This window comes from Festucalex cinctus, chromosome 2 (genome assembly GCF_051991245.1).
Source record: "Festucalex cinctus isolate MCC-2025b chromosome 2, RoL_Fcin_1.0, whole genome shotgun sequence".
Taxonomy (NCBI): Eukaryota; Metazoa; Chordata; class Actinopteri; order Syngnathiformes; family Syngnathidae; genus Festucalex; species Festucalex cinctus.
Genome location: NC_135412.1, coordinates 30,715,767 through 30,738,776, shown reverse-complemented (window position 1 = coordinate 30,738,776; position 23,010 = coordinate 30,715,767). Strand labels below are relative to the sequence as shown.

Sequence of the window (23,010 nt, the reverse complement as noted above, 5' to 3'; positions counted from 1 at the left end):
ACTGTCTTTCATGTTTGCGTGTGTGCACGCCCCCTGCTGTTCACCTGCAGTACATGCAGAAGAAGAACCCTCTGTACAGACACATGAAGGAGGAGACCGTGTGGTCCATGGAGAGCTTCAACGCTTATGTTAACGACCAGTTTCAGGTTGCCAAGGAGCTACCAAGGGACTGGGTGCTGGGCACCTTCACAGTGAGTGCTGCTGTTGTTGTCTGCTTGCTCGCAGGGACCAATTAGCAGTCAGAGATTGACTTGCTACTAATTGATGTGAAGGCAAGGTTGGCATGAGCTCATTTCTGTCTGAGGATGCATCATCTTATTATGTGCTGAATAATACTGATTATAGTAATATCAAATTATCCATGGCAATAATGCAATGTGCAACTGTTACTAAGCTTATTATACTGATGTATGTTGAATTTAGTATTCAAAAAGTTGGAATAAAGTGGCTGTTTCACTCCTGTGTGCTTCAGAGGTGCATGCAGCAGATGATGACGCAATGTTTCCTTGCTGTCAAAAACAAGCTGGACCGCAGGCTGGGTTTTTTCGACCTGATTGGCTGTGACTTCATGGTGGACGAGGACTTCCAGGTGGGTGAGGCCAATGAGAACAAGCATGTTAGTTACGTGTATTTAAAAATCATGTTTTGTTTTGTTTTTTGAGGTGTGGCTTTTGGAGATGAACTGCAATCCAGCTCTCCATGTCAACTGTGAGGTGCTGAAAGAGGTGATACCCAGCACTGTAGCGGAGACACTGGGTATGTTCATTTTAAGCTAACAACACACGTTTGACCCTCTCAAAGTGTCATTTCGATGATGCTCCTCTTCAGATTTAACTCTCGAGATTTTCAACAAGTGTCGTCTGAGACACCGGGTCTTGCCTTTGACGTGTCAGAGGGAGTTTGTGCTCCTGTACAACGGGCTTCTAGGCTCAGTTTCCAACGACAAGACAGAAAACTGCCACAAAGTCTCCAAAAAGAGCCAAAGGACTCGGCCCAGACAGTCCATGAGCAACTGAGACGCACTCCACAGCTCTGGACAGCTCTTCGAGTATCACCACCTTGAACCGTTTGAGTCGCGTGAAGCTGAAGCTGAGAACATGCCTCGGAGGTGAGGATGTGTTGACGCATCCAGCAAATCAGCAAGAAAGAGACTTATTTTGTTGTCATCAGCCTCATTGAAAACAACAACAACACAAAACAAAACTAAATGTGAGCATGTTCTTGTGCAAAAGAGTGTAAGGACTAATCTCAGGAGCAGAAAGAGGCACTATTATGAAAACATCACACATTTAATGTGTTTTTTTTTTATTAGCCATCCATCCATCCATCCATCCATCCATTATCTTGTCCGCTTATTCCTCACAAGGGTCGCGGAGCCTATCTCAGCTGGCTTTGGGCAGTAGGCGGGGTACACCCTGGACTGGTTGCCAGCCAAATGCAGGGCGATTTATTAGTTATAAGCAACAATCATTACAATGAAAAGAATAATGTAAAATATATTAAAATATTTCCCTGTGTTTAATGAATGAATACAATATATGAGTTTGAAATAAACGGTCTGAAATAGTGAAATAATGTGTCTGACGTATACATGCAAACACAAGGTAGTAGTGCTGCCGGGACTTACTTCTCACATGTGTTAATGTACAGCGATGTATACACTATAATGATTGTGCACCGCTTATTTCATGAGATGTCTTATATATATATCTTATATTGGTATTGTATTACGTTTTTATAGTGCGCATATTCAGTTGCTTGGCTTCTTTGCCTTCATTTCCTTCAACTTCAAGTTAGTTACATATTGAATATTAAAAGATATTTGCCCATTGTTCAAACATGCATCAAAATAATTTGAACCAAGGCTATTTTTTCCCAGCTCAGTGGCAAATTTAATATGTAACTAACTAAACCTAATTTTAAAATCCATCCATCCATCCATCCATCCATTTTCTTGACCGCTTATTCCTCACAAGGGTCACGGGGGGTGCTGGAGCCTATCTCAGCTGGCTTTGGGCAGTAGGCGGGGGACACCCTGAACTGGTTGCCAGCCAATTGCAGTAATTTTAAAATGAAAAACAAAAAACAAAGGTGAAATATAAATTTTGCATTTGAGCTGGGGACCTCTGGAGTAGTCCTTCACTGCAATTACAAATGCAAGTAAGATAAGTCAAATAAGTGAGTGAGTGTGACTGGCATATTCTTCAATGAAACTCAATCTTTATTTTCTATATACATAAATCATCTACAGTTTAAATTTATAAATAAGCAATCATGTAAGTTTATTAGTCTTTATGAAAAATATAAATGTGGTAAATATACATTACACACCTCACTTTCTGCTGAAATAATCATTTGTCTGAAATTAATGATTTATTACCAACATCAGTAAACATCTCATAAATGCAACAAAGTAGAATTTAATAGTGTCACACGAATGCCACTTGTTGCTAGGCAGAGTTCAGGACTTAGCGATAACTGCCCCATTGGCCAACAAAAAAAGAAGGTGGGGAAAAGCTGCATTTTCACACCACCTGTAGTTGTTTCAAAGATATACTCTTTTAATGACTCCAAATGGAATGCTAAGGACCATAAAGTTCATTTTAAATACAATTGCGGGTGGCTAGCGTCGATGTTTAAACGTAAGTCGAATAAATGTACCCCTACACTGTATTAAATTAATATGCTGTATTACCGTACTGATGCGATGCAGACAACATGAATGGTTGCGTCCACAATGTTGCTGCAATTCTAACCATCTCCGCTCGCTTGCTGACTCATCTTGCAATAATCCCATTTGGAAATCAGAATGGGAAGTAGCACAACAATACGCAGGCCAGGTTGACTGCACCAGAAGTTTCTTTTTCGAGACAGGCGCTCGTGTCAGAGACAAAACCAAAAGTGTGAGGCAGCTGACAGGAAGGAACAAACAACCGCACTGTACTTCAACCGTTTTTTTTCTTCTTCTTCATTCTTCAATTCCTCTTCAGCTTTGATGTGCCCGGCTGGGTGGAAACGGAGTATGTGCTGGTGGAAAAAAAAGGGGGAACTAGAGATTAGCAGCTCCCCCTCCTCCCCTTCTCCTCTACCCAATATCCTCTTTTAGGCCCATTTTGTGTGTTTGTGCCTGATTGGAGTGTGGCAAACACGCAGTGGGGAGATGCTGCTCACAGTGTCGTGGAGGATCTGACAGGCTGAGGGCAAGAACGGAGGAGAAAAGCTTGTCCATGATGGGATGTTGCAGTGTGACCCAGAGGCACACAGGTGTGGACGAGGTGGGTCCTGATGAGATTGAACTCCTGGAACTCTCTGGAGACCATTTAGGGTAAGCTATATGCACTTAAAGAAATGTTAGGTGCAGTAGACAAACGGAGTTGGGCTGTTACATTGTGGAGGGGGAAGTGAGCACGTACCTTTGCGGTTTTCTTTGCCTTTGTTCTCTATAACATCTTATGTCAACTGATGTACAAGTGGTAAGTGGAGTTGATAGATTGTTAGAGCATCTCAATCAGGGTTCTCCACACTTTTCATTGAGGGGTAACATAGAAGGGTTGAAAGATGCGGGCAAGGGCCCATTTCATTATTTATTTATGTATTTATTTATTTATTTGTTTATTTATTTATTAAAATGCTATACCGCACTCCCATGAATTTAGGAGAAAACATTTACTACTACTACTTAATTTTAGTTCTAAACAACTTTGAATGTTAGATTTGGAAACCTCCGGCGTAAAGTATCATTCCAAGTATGTGAAGGCCAACAGCTCCAATCCATATTGCAGCCCTCAGTGCAACGCAAACTAATTGTCTCGTATTTACACAACATAAACTTGGGAGCTCAGTGATGCAGCACTCATGTGATTAGGAGATTAGAGCAATACAATGGCCGAAGCGTGGATGGCGCTAATACAATACTGACACTGACGGGACAAATCCAAAAGACAAGAAGATTTACAAGAAGACTACAAGAGGCTAATCTACAACTGTGGCCATCAGTCGGTGTCCGTGTGTGCGTGCGTGCGTGTGGGGAGTGTGTGGGTGCTTGTGTGTGTGCGTGCGTGTAGTTTCAATGCAGACATTTGATCACAATTATAAAACGACTAAAAGCGTATCAAACAAATACAATTGAAATACAATGATAGGCCACAACATTAAGTTCTGTATCCTTAATAATACTTATAGGTTAAATAAAAACGTACTAAATTGTCTGATTTGTGACATTTATTGTGACTACTACTGCTATAAACAATAACATATTGAAATTATTTCATAAAATGTGATGTTGATTAACACTGTCAGGTTTGCATTGTGACGAAAACATTCCATGTGTACCTAAGAGTGGGCTAGTGAATGAAAATGATCATTTAACATGTAATACTTTATTTATGTAATTTACTTTATTTAGTGTATCTTCTTGCTATTATACTGTATTTCATGACCAAAAATAGTGATTAGAATAAATAAATAAATAAATAAATAAATAAATATTTTCTCAAATGTTGAATGTTACGGTTTTTTTTGTAATACTGAATGTGTCACTAATAATAATAATTAATAATAATAATAATAATAATAATAATAATAATAATAATAATAATAATAATAATAACACAGTATCTCACAAAATAACGAATTAATAAGACCAAATTTAACACACCCTATTATTTACACCTGAAACCTTGGAACACAAAATAGTCACATGACACTGGGGAGAAAGTGTTTAAATTTGACATTTTCAGTTAGGGGTGTACTCACTTTTGTTGCCAGTGGTTGTTAAAGGCGGTATTTTGAGATATTCTGAGGGAACGATCCATAAACTGTTATTATTAGCTGTACACTGACTACTTTTCATTATGTCAAAGTGTCATTTTTTTCCTTAAATGAAAAAATATATCTGCAGAAATATGAAGGGTGTGCTCACTTTTGTGAAATTAATAATATTATTATTATTATTATTATTATTATTATTATTATTATTATTATTATTAATAATAATAATAATAAAAAATAATAATAATAATAATAATGAGTAAGGCAAAGAGTGCATGTTTGTTGTTTTAGGCACCTCAATCAACAATTTGTTTCCTCCACCGAGGATTGTAAAGTGTTTTTGATGTCATTTTACAAGTTTTCTTGTTTGTTAGCAGGATTGTTAACTACTGATTTCAACTTGACTTTATCGAGGGGAGCGGCAGGAGCCTGAGAATTGAAATTCAAGTTGGATCTGGATAAAGGCAGGATTAATTAAGCATTTGACATTTCGCTCTATGACTGAGTTAATATGGCCTCATCAAGAAATGAGTTCATCATCAAACTCAAGAGAGCTGCCTTAATGTGTCATTGAGCTGACATTCAGATTCATGTTTTGATGCAGAATTGGGGCACAGTTTAACATTTCAAAAGGGTAGAAGGTGTATGTTTTAGTATGTGTGTCTGGTCGTTTATAATCTGCTTATGTCTGCCGGCAGGAGGCTCATGACAGTCCCCCCCCAAACTGAGATATAACTACACAATCACAGCCACACTATAGGCCACACAGTGTGTGCGTGTTCACAGGTGTGAATGCTGTTGTGTTGTTAGGGTGTGGAGTTTGGGCGAGAGCAGACTTCAACTGTCAGTGAGGAGCAGCAGAGACGACAAGCAGCCGCCATCGCGCTACACGTCAGTGCCACAAGTGGAGCAACGTCCCACTCATACTGTACGTCTGCATGCGTGAGTGTTGGTGGTGACAATGACTTTTTACAGCTCACATGACTGCTGTTATTTAAGATGACTTCCACAAGAGGTTCCAGGTTCCAAACACATTGTCTTGTTTTCCATGGTGGTTAATGACTCTCTCTGACCATCTTCCTTGTGATTCAAAGTTTACAGGAAGTGAAAAAGTCATTCTTGGACTATGAATTGATGGAAGGATCCCTTGAGTAATATAGCACCACATTTTTTTGTAAATATAAAGTTTTCATTAAAGACAAAGTAATACAAAAGTAAAAGAATATGATTCCAAATATAGCCTGGTGACCATTATTCCTCCACTCAAGAAGACAGTAAGGCCATAACCGAGATCCAAAAGATTTGTGTGATTCCGTGTTTGTGTGTGTAGGGGGTGCTGTGGGGCAAGAGCAGAGCAGAGCTTCACCAGAGGATCTTCTCCCAGCAGCCAATCAAAGGCTGGGAGGGTCAACCTGCTCACATGTATGGCGAGATCATCCACTCCTCTCTCATGTGCCTCCACAGCAAATATCCTCAGGTCAGACCAGATGAGACTACACAGGCTCATTGTCATACTGCACACTCAAGACTGTTAACCATGATAATGCATTTAATAATTTTGTTTGCTTTCATTACCTTCATTTTTCTACACAGGAAACCCGTGAGCATTTCCTGGTTTTATTCTCTTTCCACCTGCTGCTCCTCTCCCTGGATCACACACAGCAAGACTTCATTTACGAGGTACTGTAGTATTCTTATTTGTCCTTTCATATGTTGCAATAAAGTGACTAACCAAAGTGTTTGTTCGTTTGTTTGTTTTTTTAACAGGGCATGCTTCCACTTTCTGGTCTTTCCTTTAAGGTCATCCCAATGGAGAGTGACGTCTGTCAGTCACCTCACATGTTTGAGATCAGCAGTAAGTATGCAACATTATCCAGTCCAATTCATTATTTCTTTCTTGTTCTGGTCAATGTTGGAAGACTTTTGTTCAACAACTCTTATGCTAACTTGGATTAAAAAAAAAAAAAAAAAACACCAGCTAGTTAAATGTGGAAGCTGCACAAGCTTCACAACATGCTAGCTTAACTTAAACACTACCTCAAAAGCTAAATGTTATTAACAACTTAGTAAAATTAATGGTAGTACATAAAATTAAATCAAGCCTAAATTAAATTAATTTAAAAAGCTTGATAATTGGTACAGGACTTGGTCAAACGTTCTATTAAATTGTAGATGGTACTATAAATAATGTAGTGGTTCACAAAATAAAATAATAAATGAATCTATAGCCTCCTATTCCTTGTGTTGTACAGGTTCAATGGTGGACCCCAAGATCTTCATGTGTCCCAACGCTGCAGAGTTACAGACATGGATGAAGCACATTGAAGACAGGCGATATAAATCTATGACTCAACCAATCAGTCCTTCCCACTGTGCTCTCTCCTATCTAGTAATGACTTACTAGTTACCATCTCACTTTAAATGTCTGCAAATGATGACGTAGTCCCGGAATTCTTTGTTTGTTGTGTCTGTAGCTACCTTGTGATGAGCACTGGAAAAGAGAAGAGCTGAAGAAATATTTGATGCATGCTCCTATATGGGAGTGGGAGGGTTCGCCTATACAACACATGGGCCCACCAGGATACATCTCAGTTGTCCATATCATCAACACACACAGACAGGTATCGTCGTTATTTGGCTACAATGTGAGGACAAACGGCTGATCAACAGCAATACAGTGGTAATCCAGACTTTAATGATGGAACTTCATTGTATTTAATGTATCAAGTATGACTTGATGTAGCTTTGTGGAAAGCAATATTTTCTATAGGTTGGGCTTGTTTTTGCAGGGTCTCCAGGAAAGACTGATGATTCTCTTCCCTCAAGACATCTTGTTGCTGTCAGTGGACAACAAGCAACTCAATATCACATACCAGGTAACGAAAGCTGATTCCATCGTGTTGTTTCATCCATTATATTTTGTATAGCACTAATAAGCAGTTCGGGGAATGAATGATGTAAAGCTCTGGAAAACAGTGAGACCACTGCAAGGTTAAGCAATTAAAAATAAGAGTAGAAGAGGAGAACACATGTAAGTAGTAGGGATGTAACGATATCCACACATCACGATAAGAACCTCACAATACGATAATTATCACAATATTGTGGGGAGGTGTGCGACATAAAGCTCTCGATATTGTATAAAAACTCACAATATTGTAAACAACAACAACAGCAACAAAAATCATATTTGAAAAAGAATAAAATATTGTTTTCGTACATGATAACAGCAGTGACGGAGAAATAGACTTGACCATGTCATTGTCATGTGCTCCCATTGGCTCAGCGGCACAAAGTACTGTGGTCTATAGTTCACAATGTTGCGTTCGGCTGAAGTGGGCCAAAGGTATTTTTTTTAATGTATTTTTAATGAGATGTGAAAAATATTGGCTGTTATGACTGATTTATAGGAGTGATAACTGCCACAGTAGCCAAAACATTCCTAATGAAAATTAAACTACAATAATAAACTAACCACCAGAGGGTGCTAGAACTGCACAAATGTAATACAACCTCATCTTTTTAACAGATGTGCTATAAAAATATTGGCTGATATGACTGATTTATATGAGTGATAACTGCCGCAGTGGCCAAAACATTCCTAATTAAAATTAAACTGCAATACTAAACTAACCACCAGAGGGTGCTAGAACTGCACACATGTAATACAACCTTATCTTTAAAACAGATGCGCTGTTTTTAATATTGTGACAATTTCAATATCGTGATATCATGATATTGTCATTCTCGTTACACCCCTTCCGGAGAAGATGCTCTCAAAGTGTTTAAATGTTCAATACAATAAAATAATGTGAGTTTGCAACCTCTGTAGATAAGTTATAAATAGTTGTTGAAATTTTTTTAGTGCAGCTGTAATAGTATTTATCATATTAAGATTTACTGTTTTCCTCATTTAAAAAAAAAAAGGGTAGGCTGCCCCGTCAAGGTGTCAACGCTACAGAAAAATCAGCTCTGCCCGGTCGACTTGAGTTTGAGCTGCGAGGTGTGTAAACTTAACGACAGTTTGTTAAATGCACAAGCTGCATGTACTGTGTTCATGATATGATTGGCATACTTCAGGAGAGCTGGTGGAACCTCTGCAGGTCTCGTGTACCTGCCTGGAAGATTATCAAAACTGGATCTCGCATTTACAGCAGGTGGGACTGATTGTGTGTTGTCTCAATTCTGGAAGTGTTCATCTCCATTTCAAGTTTTGCACAGAAAAGTCAATACTGTGTATTTTACTTTTGTAAAACCCCAATTTTTCCTTCTACTGTAGCCCGACAAAAGCGCACACACGGCTGTGAGTCCCGCTGCACCAGCACACAAGCCAAAGCTGCACAGGGGCCGCAAGGAGGCGATCACAACTGACCAATATCATATCAATGGACGCAGTTGAATGCATAATAGTTTTGCTTTGACTGTGTGTAGCTCAAATAGAACGTGTATAAATATTGTGTACAGATGGATGTGTCACAAAAAGAGGGCAATTGTTTGGAAGAATGATGTTTTGTCAACCAAGTTTTGTTTATTGCTTTTGTTACACAATAAAGTGTTTGAAATGTATTCATTGGAGTTATGTTTTCTATGCAATTTATTGCTTTAGGACACAATACATCTTATAGTTCCATTCAGTCAAATGTATGTGATCAAATTATTGTAATGTTTCAATTACAAAAACAAAACAAAACTGTTAAATAGGGGAAGCTCAGGTTTGTTTGTTTGTTTGTTTTTTTGCAAGGGTCATCTTCCTTTTCTGCAGCAAGTGGAAAAGAAGTGGAAAAAATTGTCCAGGGCCACAGTGTGGCCCTCAAGTTTATCGCTAAGCTCTAAAACAACCCACAGTCTTGATTTTCTTGTCTCTGTTCAGCAGTTACTGTATGTCTGATTGCACCTCCAGCAGCTCATTCCCACAGGGAGGGAGTGGGGCCTTCCTCTTAGATCTCCGAAAGTCTGATGCAGTGGATCTCTGCAGAAAAACAATGCTTTAACCGGAAGACCTGGAATTTCTTGGTATGTTGACACCAGCCTGCAACAGACCTGTGAGCATCTGAGATTGCTGAGGTTGTTCGGAACACTCTGGGATGCACCCAAGGGGGGAAGCGGAGCTCGCCTCTTTTGGCGCGTAAGTCCTGGCAAGGTGTTTGAATATGAAACGTCCTGCTTGTTTGCATCAGCAGACTTTTGTTTGAGAAGACCAGGAAAAGAACTCACTATACCTTCTTTCTAGAGAGAAATATAAATATTTCCTCAATGCTCAATGTGTTACTCAGCATCCACATAATAAAATGTCAGCATATTTTGCATAAACACAAGGGATTTACTGTATCTGTGTCATAATGCACACAAATCATAAACATACTATTTCAGCCTTTTTCTTCAGTCTTCGGTACAAGCTGAGAAAGATTATTTTCTCCTTCTGTTTCCTTTTTCCTGTGGATGGATCATTATGATGTACTGTACTCCGATTGGCTATTGACACACAAAACAATAAAAAGTGGAAGCTGTTTAGATTTAGATGAATTTAGATAGTAACCTCACGTTCACAAAATTTCGTGGTCAAGTTTCTGAAAGGTGAAACAACATCAGCAAAAAAGAACAAATCCATTTGCCTCAATTCAATGACTGGATGACTAAGAACTTTAACAAACATCTTCATATTTCTATCAAACTTTCAAAGTTCATAAATTGCAATACATATAAACTAATTGTGACCGAGTCTTGAATCGTGAAAACACAAGTAATTTATGTGCAAACATACCAACTGCACAAAGAAGGAAAAATGAATGAAAGAAGTGCTTTAGAATCAAACTTTAGAACTCTGTTCTGGCTTACCTATTTCATGCGGACGGGGTTGATCATGATTGACCAAGGGATCGTTGTTAGCTGTGTCCCAAGCAAACACCTCCCTTAACGTTCCATGCTCATTCAAAGTCTTGGCAATGTCCAGTGACTCTTTGGACTGAAAGTCCCTGAGAAGGACGGTTGTTTCAACTCTCATCTCGCACTTGTTGCACACCAACGGAAGCAGCATCTCGAGTGGCAACTGGGGATTCACTCTCAGCACAGTCTTCTGGGACTTATTATAATTGATCAACAGACGTACAGTGGCCTGCAAAGCACATTTGGTAAAAGGATGAGAAATCTGATCTACACTTTAATCTCCTCTTCTTCATAAAATTAGTGGACTGCACTGTGACTGTTCCATGGCAAAAACTTGGTAAAAGTCTTTGAAGGAGCTTTTCTATTGACTGCTGCTAGATGACGTCACTTCTGTGTGACATACTTTCAAACGTCATTATTCCGGTTTATAGCAAAATAAATCTACTAAAAATCACATTTGAAATAATCTCCAAAGGCTCATGCATTAAATTAATTACCAAAGACTAAAACAAAGGACATGTTTGCTATAATTATAGTTAGTGTTAGTTAGTTTTGTAAACCTAAAATGTAGTTTCAGTTAGTTTTCGTTTTTTAAAACTCATTCACTGCCTTTGACAAGTATACTTGTCAATTGTATTTTTTAGAGCGGTGCTAAATGGGGGCGAATCTGAGCATGCTCCACTGTAAATATCAAACTTGGAAACAACTTTACTGATGCCCAACCACCGGTAGATGACATCATTGCCCCATTTTATAGGAAATAAACACAGTTTCAGAGTCCATGGGAGAAATGGCTGTATTTTGGCAAACCTACATTTTTCTGCTGTCAATTATAAAAGAACGGGACGGGACAAAAAGTAGGGAGTCTATTCTGTTATTTGGTAGATTCGGTTTATATATAATTATTGAATGGAATATCACGTGAGTATTGGAAATGTAAAAATTTTCTATAATGACTGGCAGTGAATGAGTTAGCATTTTTGTTTTCAATTTATTTCGGTAACAATATTGTTTTTGAATTTTAGTTTTAGTTTTTTTTTTTTCATTACTTTTAGTTAACTAAATTAACCTTTAATGGCACCTGTCTTTGGATACTGGCAATAAGATCAAAATATTGGAGGATAACACACAAATGACAACCGGCCACATTCACAGTGCATATGCAGAAATTTGTGCTTATTAAATCATCCTGATTCAGTAACATAAACACAGTGATGAGAAGAATATTGGCCAGTACACACGTGTCCTGAATCTGATAGTGATTCTTGCTCAACCTGTGCATTTCTATGCATTTGTTAGCAAATGAGGTCCAGTGATACTATTGACTGTTTTTTTCGCCCTACTAAACCAGTGGTGTGCAAACTACGGCCCGGGGGCCATTTGCGGGGCGCCGCCCATTTTTCAGTGTCCCGTGACAATTGCTAAAAATGCCATTTGACTCAGTTCAAATAAAATAAACAAAACCAAAATGTTTGGAGATGGTCAAAGTAAGAAGGGAGGGTATCCAAAAACAGGTGCCATTAAAGGTTAATTTAGTTAACTAAAAGTAATGAAAAAAATAAATAAAACTAAAATTCAAAAACAATATTGTTACCGAAATAAATTGAAAACAAAAATGCTTTTTAAAAAACGAAAACTAACTGAAACTACATTTTAGGTTTACAAAACTAACTAAAACTAACTATAATTATAACAAACATGTCCTTTGTTTTAGTCTTTGGTAATTAATTTAATGCATAAGCCTTTGGGGATGATTTCAAATGTGATTTTTAGTTAGTTATTGAGTTATTTTGATATAAACCGGAATAATGACGTTTGGAAGTCACACAGAAGTGACGTCATCGAGCAGCAGCCAATAGAAAAGCTCCTTCAGATGACGCTCCCATGGTGTTTTGTAAATATTGCGTAATACATATTTTAAAAAACAACAACAAAAACTAATACTAATACTGAAACTAACAAACTAAACTAAAACTAAGCATTTTTGAAAGAACTAAACTAATAAAAACTAACTAAAATGAAAAATTCCAAAACAATAATAACCCTACTGCCATATTACAAATAAATTGGTTTATATACTGTAATATTTTTCTAAATATGCAAAAGCACAAATAAATTATTGGTACAATTTTTAGGACTAAACACAATTTCTTTCCATAACATTATGTGGCCCTTGCGTCCTTCTGATTTTCTGTATGTGGCCCTCAAATGAAAAAGTTTGGACACCCCTGTATTAAACTATTGTTGTACTCATTAACAGAATAGTATTAAAACAAAATGTTCACCTCAGGGACATAAGGCCTCTTGATTTTGTCCTCCATCCCTTCAGGTTTCATTAGTTAGTCCATCACTGGTAGCCTATACTGAAAAAATAAATAAATAAATAAATAAATAAAAAATTGTATTTGTTAAATCACCAAATGTGGCAAAAAAATTTAAATAAATAATAAAGATTAGGGGGTATCAAGAACGTTATCATCTATCTAGGTCAATAATCATAAAATGCTGTATGTTTTAATGATCTTGAACCAAAGTAACTTCAAGGTTGAGGCCATGTATACCTGTGGTGCACTTCTGACAATTGTCACAGAGAAACTTGCCTCCATCTCCCACTGCAGGATACCACTTTCTCCAAATCTGTGCCTACTCTGTTGTGATTTATAAACAATTGACTTCCCAAATCAATATTCCCAGCCTACACTAATAGATACCGCTTGGAAAATGAAAAGTATTTGGGTAAACTTTCTAATTACAACTAATGGATAAATCTGATCAAAGTACACCTTGCATTGGAAAAACCTTCACGTCTCTTTGCAGGCAAACAACATTTGTTTTTGTTTGTTTGTTTGTTTGTTTGTTTGTTTGTTTGTTTGTTTGTTTGTTTGTTTGTTTGTTTGTTTGTTTGTTTGTTTGTTTTTTTAAGTTCTGGGTTACAATGCATCTGGAAAGTATATCTACATATACAGTATATCTACTGCGCCTCACTTTTTCCACTTCACATTTTCGTGTGTTATAGGCTTATTCCAAAATAGAATACGTTCATATTTTCCCCTCAATACACTGCATAACAGTGGTTTATAAATGTATTAAAATTAAAAAAAAACAAAGAAATTGAACTACATGTACCTAAGTATTGACAGAATTTGGGATGAAGCACAAAATTGAGCTCTGGTGTTTCCACTGATCATTCTTGGGAGGTTCCTGCAGCTTAATTGGAGTGCACTGTGGTCAACTCGGTTGATTGGACATATTTTGGAAAGGCACCCTTGTCGATATGAGATCCCACAGGTCTCTCAGATCAAAAGGAAGATGAGTGTGCTTTTCATCTTGAGTATATTGACTAGGACAGGTATTATCAGAGAAATTACAAACTGATACAATTAATTCAGCTAAAAAGTCTTTTCTGTAAGGTGATCTTCGTTCATCTTATGCTACGTTAAAAAACAACAACAACAACAACAACTCATACAATTTTGGTATTATTTAGGAACTGTTGAAACCATTCAATTAAACTTTCGGCATGTGAGAAATTAAAGATATTCTAATTCGGTGAATTATCAAACAATCTAATTTATACAACAAATATTAACATAAAGAGTACAATTTAATACCTGCATAAATTTGAAATTTATTCTATTGGAGCAAGCCAAAACAAACTAAGAAATTCTTGTCTCGTAGTAATGAGATCTTCCGGTACATGTAATTAATTAACTGAATGTTAACTGAATGCATATGGAAGTGAATATAGAAAGTTCATTCAAACATGCTGGTTTAGCAGTACAGCAAGTCTCAGTTCCAAATCAGATTAGACTTTCTTCAAAGGAGGATTAGTGCCTTAAAATGAATGTCTGTCCATTTAGAATTCCTACATTAAGGAAAAGTACATATTTAGAGACGTGCATTTTACCTGTATCAATGGGTCATTCTCATTTTTCTAGAAAGGTATCCATGTGTATAGGATGAGATGAGCAAGATCGGCAAGCACAAGGGTTGTGTCTTGGGTAATCCCTATTTACCATCCATAAATCCTAAACCACACCTCTCTCTTTTGCATGTCTGAGCACTCTTTCCATGTGACAAGACTAAGTGTTTATGGAATCCATTCAGAAAATCTCTCCATTCTGTTATTGTCAGGCACAAATGATTATTGCTTTTTTTCCTCCTTTTTTTTTTTTTTTTTAAAGACATTATTATAATTACCTAACCTTGAACCCTTTCTTATCTATTTTCTTACTAGTCAGGGTGTGGCGCATTCGTGTAGCATTTTAGAGTGTTACAGAAAGAGCATAAAAATATTTGAATAGGTGAAGCGAATAGCTATGGTTGGTTCCAGCGAAAATGCAAACATTTGTGGATTGTGCGATGTGAATGAGAGTTGTCGCAAAAGTATTTATGTATGCCCAGTTGAAAATAAGCAATGTTGATATTTGACCTTACAATTCAGTTACCTTGGTCATCTAAAGTGAAATATTCTTTGCAAGTTGTTGGAAAATAGAGTCCTTTCTCTGACATAGAAATATGGACGATCACTTCAAAATTGGGTCTGACGTGACGATTACATGTAGCAATTAGTCCTTAGAAATCTTGTTGTGTCAAAAGTAATTCAAATACGAAAAAATGTTGGCCAATGAAGAAAAAAAATCAATTAAAATTGTATTCAGTTGGACAAGATGCAGTTTGCAGACTGAAAGTGGTGACAACTGACCATTTAACCTCATCTTCTTGAGCCATCTTGTGAAAGTCCAAAAAGAGCCACATAGGCCCTACCTGACAATTGGATCTTTAAACCACAATTTCCTCTGTCAAAAAGTGGACAGCCTATAGTTAAGTAACTGTTAAAAGAATGCTAAATGACAGCAAATTTTACTTATTTTATCTTTGTATGTATTCAAATTTGGTTGGAAAGGTTCTTCCTTTAAGCAGAAGAGTTCAGAGGCCGGAAGAAACCAAATTTATTACACTGCTTCTCATGAATAATGCAGCTATGTCACAGCTTGCTGCCAATTACTTCCGTACATTTTACTGTACATAGCAGACATCATTAATTGTGAGCATGTACAAAAGTGCAAAAGTAATTACCATTTTAAAAAATAAAAAAGTTTTAAAATGAATAGATGAGATAAGATCAAATATTCCGCAGGTGTTTTCATCGGGCTCTGACACACAACTTAGTGGTATAGCCTTTTGCTTAAACCCACTCATTTTTCTTGTGATAAAAACAAAATACTGGAACATGTGTCTTATGTTTTGTGTTGCCCAGATATGTCCTATTGCATTGTCTATGGGAAAAAGTTATTAACATTGGTCAAAGACATGGCAAGGGTCATGTTTTTAGATACAGAGAAGGATGGGCTTTTGATCCCAAACTTCCAAGTTCATCTGTGAAACGCAGTGGAGGCAATTTGATCTCGATGTCAGGACCTGGAATTCAAAACTCCAATAGTGATCCTGTCTTATATTCTTTCTTTCCACTTCTTGATCTTTTCTAATCATTTTTTCTGCAGTAAATATTTGTAATTCTGCTCTGTGGCTTTGTTTACACATGGCATTTGAACACAAATTATTTTGAAATATTTTAATCAGGGTGAGTTTGCTTTATGGAAATTGGTGTATAGTAGAGAATTGCAAGTTTTTGGAAATACATGGCTAATCTATACAACGAATGTATTGTATTTAAAACAAAAACAAAAACAAAACAAAACAAGACAAATTGTTTGCAGCTAACGTCATTTTCAAATGAAACGCTGTGACAAAATGCACAACACAGCGCTGACAAAAAAAAAAGCATCAAGCAAATTTAAAATTGATGAATTTATTTTTTTATTTAAACAATTTTATTTTCATTTAATTTACACCTGTAGCGGACACTTCTGGCTTCTCTCTCTCTAACAGTTACAAGAATATATGACTCCTGGTGGGTTGTAACAACTTATGTATTTCAGAGTCTGTAGATTACTCTTAAGAACATAAATTGAATAGGCGTTTGCCATTTCTGATGGATGTGCTGAACACTACAAGTGAACTTGTGAAAATGCGAAGTACATTTCCACAGCATCTCCATGACGTAATATGAGGAGCTAGCCAACAGGTGGCAACATTTCCTAAGGCAAAACCAAGGATACTTTACATCTTCTTTTTTTTTAATGATCTCCGTAATTATACACTGCATGACTCCATCATCAAATGAAAATAGTCTTCAATAAATGCGATGAATTAAAAATGATAAGGGAAAATATAGTTTAAATGGCCGTGGGTACGTGTTTTTCTTCCATCTGACAGCAGGTGGACGACTTGTCCTGCTGGCGGGGGTTGTTGACGTCCTCGAAGGGTTCGTCTGATGCCACCATTGCACGTCCATTGTGCTGAAGCGGAACCGACTGGAAGAGAGCAAAATTGATCGAGGGGCTTACAAGACACTTAACGTGTGCTCACAGGCATTCGACTCTTTTTTTGGGGATAGGATTTCGAAATGTGTTGGATAATTTGTCGTATTTGTGCTGTCCATCAATCCGGTTTTAAGAAAAAGCGAAATATGCGATGGGATTTTACCTTAAGGGCCACCTGCGGAACGTTGTAGTAATGATGGTGAGTATCTGTCATCTTCTCCTTGACTTGTGACACCTTCGACTTGTAAAGTAAAACACTAGAAAACGTCGCTTTAAAGTGCCCAGATTAAATAAAAAACAGATTAATCCGAAATTATGGATGCCAGCAACTAAGGTAGTCATTTAAAATTGAAGCCTTTCAGAGATTCAATTCGGATGCCATTAAACAGCATTAATCTCGTAAAATCTACATTCAACCTGTTGTCTGTTTGACAATTATGCGCGTGAGTCCCCAAGTCAAACAAATAAAAATCACTTTCAAAGCACGGTTCGCTATAATGAATGCATATGACTCATTCATTTTGTCTCCACTTGACGAAGTGTAAATATAATATTGGATCATTGACGAACACAAAATGGACGAAAAATAACATCGCTTCCTATATTAGCCTGTCAGACACCATTATGTCAAGCCTGACAAAGCGTCGGGACATATTTTATTGAACTATAGGGAATGATTTATTTATTATTTATAATAAAAGGTATTTGTCTATTTTTAGACAAGTGGCCGCTCCCTTTTAGAGATGGATTGTGAGCAAATAGACACATCTGGCAAGGACACGCCCAGATCCTTTCAGAGGTTCATTCGCAAGAGCGTTTACAAATCATGCCCGTTGAATTGTCATATGTGCCGCTCTTAATTGTTCATGCAGTGGTTTTGTGTTTATTCAATTTTATTAATGGTTTGGAACACAACTCAGCGGTAGCTATTTCATCATTTCACTGCGTTGAACGACGTACACCCATGTGGTTTCCGGGCCTGGATTAGGACCACTGTGTTTTCCACTAATTGTTGGCTTCAAAGCCTCAATTGGTTTTATGGCTTGGTTAGGAAGAGGTTACATATGAGAAAGAGGGCATAAGAATGATGTCGATAAAGTACATGCTAGGGGTCATTTATAGTGCCATAAGTGCAGGTAAAACATGCAGAGGTCCAGTTCTAAAAATAGTTCACATGATGGGACATTGTGATTTCCTATGAACGTTGTGGAAGTGTTCATTTGAAAACGTAAAATCAACTCAACTTTATTATAGAACACTTCACTAGTAATAGTGCATACACATAGTGTTTTAAATAAATTTAAAAAATAAAAAGAGTTAAAACAATAATACAATAAAAACATTAACATAAGAAACATTTTGTTTATTTTTGTTGTTCAGTTGGGAATGCTTGACTGGGTCAAAATTAATTGGGTTTAATGAACCCTCACTTATGTGGAGACCTGATGTGGATAATATGCTGATAATTCCTTATATTAATAGTTTAAACCCTAAATACACCAACATATGATCCAACGCTTACATCTGGTTTTGAACTAAACACCACATTAAAAATCATTTACAGATGATTTGATTTTGAAAACACTGGAATGGATGCTGCTTTACAGTGTGTTGAAGACTATTACAATTTTGAGCCTGATAGATCTGCTCATTTTTTTGCAAACAATTCTTCATCTTAATATAGCCGAGCATTCAGTGTATGTTGAGTACAATGAGCAGTAGTTGTGTGTCAATCAGATGGTAAATTCAACCATTGCAAATACTGATCTAAAGTATGTTTATCACATTGTTTTCTCTTGTGTCAAGCCCAGAAAGAGCCTTGCCTGCCTTTTTCAGCGTCTACTGGAACCTGACTTGGTTAAAAATGTTAATTTCATTGGATTTGGTTCATTTACTCGACTGACATTGTTGGTTTTGTGTGTGTGTGCCTGGTCATTTTCTTTCTTTTATGTGATGGTTGTTTTTGGACTAACCTGTTTGAGCTCATCATGTTCACATGATGCTATTACTATATTTGCTATATCGTCAACTATAATAGTATTATTGTGGGCAGTATATATGGCGCGGCTCTACCACTAACCAGGAGACTCAGAAAACAATCGTCAAAAATCACAATCTTGATAATTTTACAAATAGGTTGACCTCAAGGAACTAGACAATATCCTCTGAATCTTTCACAAAAGGGGCACATATATTTCACATTAGAAAAATGTCAACAAATGCCCCAAAAAAAATTACACCAAAAAAATAGATGCTGTTGACTGAAATATCTGAATTTACTCACAGAATTACATAGTGTGAAATATGAGACTGTTTAAATGAACACAAAGCAAATATTCTGTTGTATGAATGGCAACCGGTGGTTATACAGGTTAATGGTACCTTTTGCCATGCAGTGCAATAACATTTATTTAATTGCTTGTCACTAAATGCACCACTGTCGGACAACATACAACAACGATATGTTATTAGCAGTAAATCTGTAGTAATTTAATTCTTGGGAAGAAACAGACAGCATGTGTGAAATCACTTTCATATGAACTAAATAACGTTTGTTTTCCTTTTGTGCTGCAGCTCCCTAATCCAACTGAGCCACTCTCGACTTAAAGGAGCAGGATGACAAAATGGCCCAGTTGCTGGTACCGCCTGGTCCTGACAGCTTCCGCCCCTTTGTCCCGGAGTCTCTGGCTGCCATTGAAAGGTGCATCGCCGAAGAGGCGGCCCGGAGACCGCGGGCAGATCGGCGCAGCGACTGCGACGATGAAAATGGGCCCAAGCCCAACAGTGACTTGGAGGCAGGAAAATCACTTCCTTTCATCTATGGGGACATCCCTCCAGGTTTGGTGTCCACTCCTCTGGAGGATTTGGACAGCTATTACAGCAATCAGAAGGTCTGTTTGTACCGATCACAAAAATGATATCACCAGCCATTTACTTTTTGAGGGAATGGACGATGGATATACTGTAGTTTGCATTTTGTGAAACAAAGTGAAAGAGTAAAGAGTATTTTATTGTTTTTAGCTTATTGATTTTAGACTTGTTTGCATGTTTGTATATGAATTTTTAGTGATACAATGCAACGCGTTGAATTCCTATTCATGTCTGTGTCCATGAAGTTTGTTTGATTTGTTTACTCATTAAAAAAAAATTAAAAAAAATCCCAAATGGAATAGGCAACTTAGGGCCTGATTTACTTAGATCTCAAAAAGTGCTGTGAAAATTTGGGAATATTAAAGGTTTATCCAAGGATCTTGGGGCCAGGGGCGGGTGCACATGCTCAGCTAAGAACAAGCGAGGTCGTTACGGCAGATTGATTGACAGGATCAAGAACCAACGAGAACCAATTGTTAAGATGATCCACCCGGAAGAAGGAGAGACAAAAGATCCTTGAATACACCTTTAATCAGAGTAGCGATGGAGAGTACTGATACCAGATATCAATGTCGAACTGATACCCAGCCTTATTTGAAGGGATCAGTAGTCGTGAAGACAGCCGATACCGGTATTGGCTGCCCTCTAGTGGCCGTTTTATGATAAGGAACTGAAATTAGAAGAATCGAAAATTGCCATTAATTTCATTCGTCATCAATAAGGAAAATATTGTACAGTGGTCCCTCGTTACTATGCGGTTTACTTGTTGCGGATTCACAATATCACTGGTTTTGATTTGGGTCCATAACATAAGTCATCGTTACATACACTGTGGCGCCATTGCAAAGGAAAATGCATTGAATTGTTTAGAACAACATTTTGATGAAAATAAGCATTAATATGTACATGTGCATAAAGTACAATAAAACAAAACAACACATTCCTGCTTGATAATTCAACATGGATGGCAGTGGATTGCATTTCCATACTTCTCCATGTTGTTTAGCTCGCAAACAGGAAGTACGCCGGTGGAAACTGCAAGTACGTTTAGCGATAATACTTTTCCTTTAAATAGAAATAAAATTAGTAATTATCCATCCAAACAATTAGTAAACCTTTTTTTTTTAATGACAAATATTTGTGTATGTGTGTGTTAAATTAAATGACCTCTACTTCGCAGAAATTCACCTATCGTGGGCGGGTGTGGACCATATCACCCGAGAAAAGTGAGGGAACACTGTACTGGGATATGCAGTACATGTATTGGTCTTACTTTAAAATTATCTCTTTTTTTGGGGGGGGGGGGGGGGGGGTAATTTATATATCAAAAGTATAAGCAATATCAGTGCTTGGTATCGTATCGGCGACTACTCAAAAGTTGAGTACTCGTACTGGTATGGGGTATATGCCACGAAAGAGGCGGGACGTGATTTTGCACATCAGTTTGTCTCCGGTTCGGTTTGCGACGTGTGGGCTGCGTCAAAAATACTTGCGCTTCCGACTTTGTGCCCCTCGGTTGCGTGTTCGCAACCCGGACCGGAAACAAACTGATGTGCAAAATCACGTCCTGCCTCTTCCGTGGCATATACCCGATTGGTCTTTCCACCGATCCACCACTGGTGGTTCAGACCAATCAGAGAACCACGTTGTGTTTGGGCGCGGGACATGCAGTTGTGACAAAACCAGGAAGCCAGCACCGACGCCGGGGCTAACAAACAAACCCAACATGGATGCTAGAATTAATTCTGTTCTTGCAGAATTACTTACCATTTCCTTGTCAAATGTTGAACAGCGAGAGCCGCTTCATGTATTCCTAGCTGGTAAGATATTCGTACATTTCCCCCCCTTGGACGAGAACAAAGAGGACATTTTCATCTGTGGCGGTGATTGGTCAAAACAATGTGTTAGCTCAAAGTATTGTACAGGATGTCCCGCCTTTCCCGAGCAGTTTGATAATGTGAAATGTCATTCCTAGATATCATTAAGGGGAACTGTGCCCCACTAGCCTAACTACGGTATTCTGATGGTAACTCACTCACTGTTTTCTGGGTTTGGTTACGTGATGTTCACAATGTGAGCCCAAAGGCACTTTGACATCAATTTCAGCCTACCAGAGGTCAGTGGGATGCCAAATGTCTTTTTTTTCCCATGGCATTTTAAAAATGTTTACACAGGTAGAAAAGATCTGTTCTCCGCTCCTCCTTTCAAGTAGCCTTTGCAAATCATTGCATGTTTTCCAAATCACATTGTGCTTGATAAATCAATTTATTTGCATATGCCTGCCTCCCAGAACATGCACAATCAGCTTCTGTTTGTGTGAATGCACAAATTGAAAGTAAATCAGGCCCTCAGACTACTTTTGCCCGATTACATGCACATCTGCATTATTAATGATGTACATATTTCAATGTCACGAACTTTTCTCTCCTTTTCAGACATTCATAGTATTGAATCGTGGGAAGGCAATCTTCCGCTTCAACGCCACTCCTGCCTTGTACATCTTAAGTCCCTTCAACCCGCTTAGGAGGATTGCTATTAGAGTTTTAGTCCACTCATATCCTTTCAAAGTGGGCTATTGACAGAGCTTCACGTAAATTGAAGTGTTTATCAGACAAAATGAGATTTCCATGTTCTGAATGCCAAAACAACGTGTTGTGAATGACTCAAGCGTTTTACAGCAACTGTGAACTTAAATGCAAGTGATAGAGACTAGAGGATACAGTTTCACAGTTACAACCAACACTTTGAGGGAAATCATAAATCTGATGTGGTCGAGCTTGAATTCAAGAAACGTGCAGATATGGAAACTGTGATTATGGGTTGGATTTTTATTTATTTATTTTTTATTTTATTTTTTTAAGTTTAACTGTGCATGTAAACATCAATTTTCCATTGTGTTCCTTGACTTTTGTGTTTCAACGATGTTCAGCATGTTGATCATGTTCACCATCCTAACCAATTGTACTTTCATGACGCTAAGTAACCCACCGGAATGGGCCAAGAATGTAGAGTAAGTCCCTTCGCTCTTTTCAACTGAGTCATTGCTTCTCTGTTGTACACAAAAAAAAATAATATGATCTTTTATTTCCTGGAATTCACA

The 23,010-nt window shown here is 37.6% G+C and overlaps 4 protein-coding genes across 17 annotated transcripts in view; 3 read left to right on the top strand and 1 right to left on the bottom strand.

The window, feature by feature from the left end:
* ttll10 (tubulin tyrosine ligase-like family, member 10) overlaps positions 1–1,558 on the top strand; it is a 35,551-nt gene extending 33,993 nt beyond the window's left edge. For 7 of the 8 annotated variants that reach the window (XM_077514496.1, XM_077514497.1, XM_077514499.1 and 4 more), the window contains 4 exons: positions 51–191; positions 473–589; positions 663–756; positions 829–1,558. In XM_077514496.1, coding sequence (XP_077370622.1) covers positions 51–191; positions 473–589; positions 663–756; positions 829–1,016 — 540 coding nt within the window. In that variant the 3' untranslated portion in view covers positions 1,017–1,558. Of the gene's footprint in view, positions 1–50; positions 192–472; positions 594–662; positions 757–828 lie in introns of all 8 variants that reach the window. The other variant, XM_077514503.1, reaches the window with a different exon arrangement.
* A 1,137-nt stretch (positions 1,559–2,695) lies between these two features.
* Positions 2,696–9,336, top strand: LOC144015088 (rho guanine nucleotide exchange factor 6). Its single transcript, XM_077515405.1, has 11 exons — positions 2,696–3,325; positions 5,581–5,698; positions 6,101–6,247; positions 6,364–6,450; positions 6,538–6,625; positions 7,023–7,159; positions 7,245–7,391; positions 7,560–7,646; positions 8,698–8,773; positions 8,851–8,927; positions 9,050–9,336. Exons 1-11 carry the CDS (start codon positions 3,228–3,230, stop codon positions 9,167–9,169), a joined length of 1,182 nt encoding a protein of 393 aa, XP_077371531.1. The 5' UTR covers positions 2,696–3,227; the 3' UTR covers positions 9,170–9,336.
* Positions 9,270–14,661, bottom strand: LOC144015089 (cordon-bleu protein-like 1). Of its 6 annotated transcripts, none has more exons than XM_077515409.1 (6): positions 14,561–14,656; positions 12,939–13,016; positions 10,606–10,882; positions 10,133–10,242; positions 9,811–9,951; positions 9,270–9,739 (listed from the first exon to the last, which is right to left on the bottom strand). In XM_077515409.1, exons 2-6 carry the CDS (start codon positions 12,987–12,989, stop codon positions 9,644–9,646), a joined length of 675 nt encoding a protein of 224 aa, XP_077371535.1. In that variant the 5' UTR covers positions 12,990–13,016; positions 14,561–14,656; the 3' UTR covers positions 9,270–9,643. The 6 variants fall into 6 exon arrangements, with proteins under 6 accessions (XP_077371535.1, XP_077371536.1, XP_077371534.1 ...); XM_077515410.1 differs by having other exon boundaries at positions 9,811–9,902; XM_077515408.1 differs by having other exon boundaries at positions 9,811–9,996; positions 12,939–13,011; positions 14,561–14,636.
* A 2,168-nt stretch (positions 14,662–16,829) lies between these two features.
* The window catches only part of LOC144014523 (sodium channel protein type 2 subunit alpha-like), a 36,138-nt gene continuing 29,957 nt past the window's right edge, over positions 16,830–23,010 (top strand). For both annotated transcript variants that reach the window (XM_077514493.1, XM_077514494.1), the window contains exons 1-4: positions 16,830–17,238; positions 19,614–19,930; positions 22,346–22,464; positions 22,831–22,920. In XM_077514493.1, the coding sequence (XP_077370619.1) occupies positions 19,664–19,930; positions 22,346–22,464; positions 22,831–22,920 (476 nt within the window). In that variant the 5' untranslated portion in view covers positions 16,830–17,238; positions 19,614–19,663. The remainder of the gene's footprint in view (positions 17,239–19,613; positions 19,931–22,345; positions 22,465–22,830; positions 22,921–23,010) is intronic.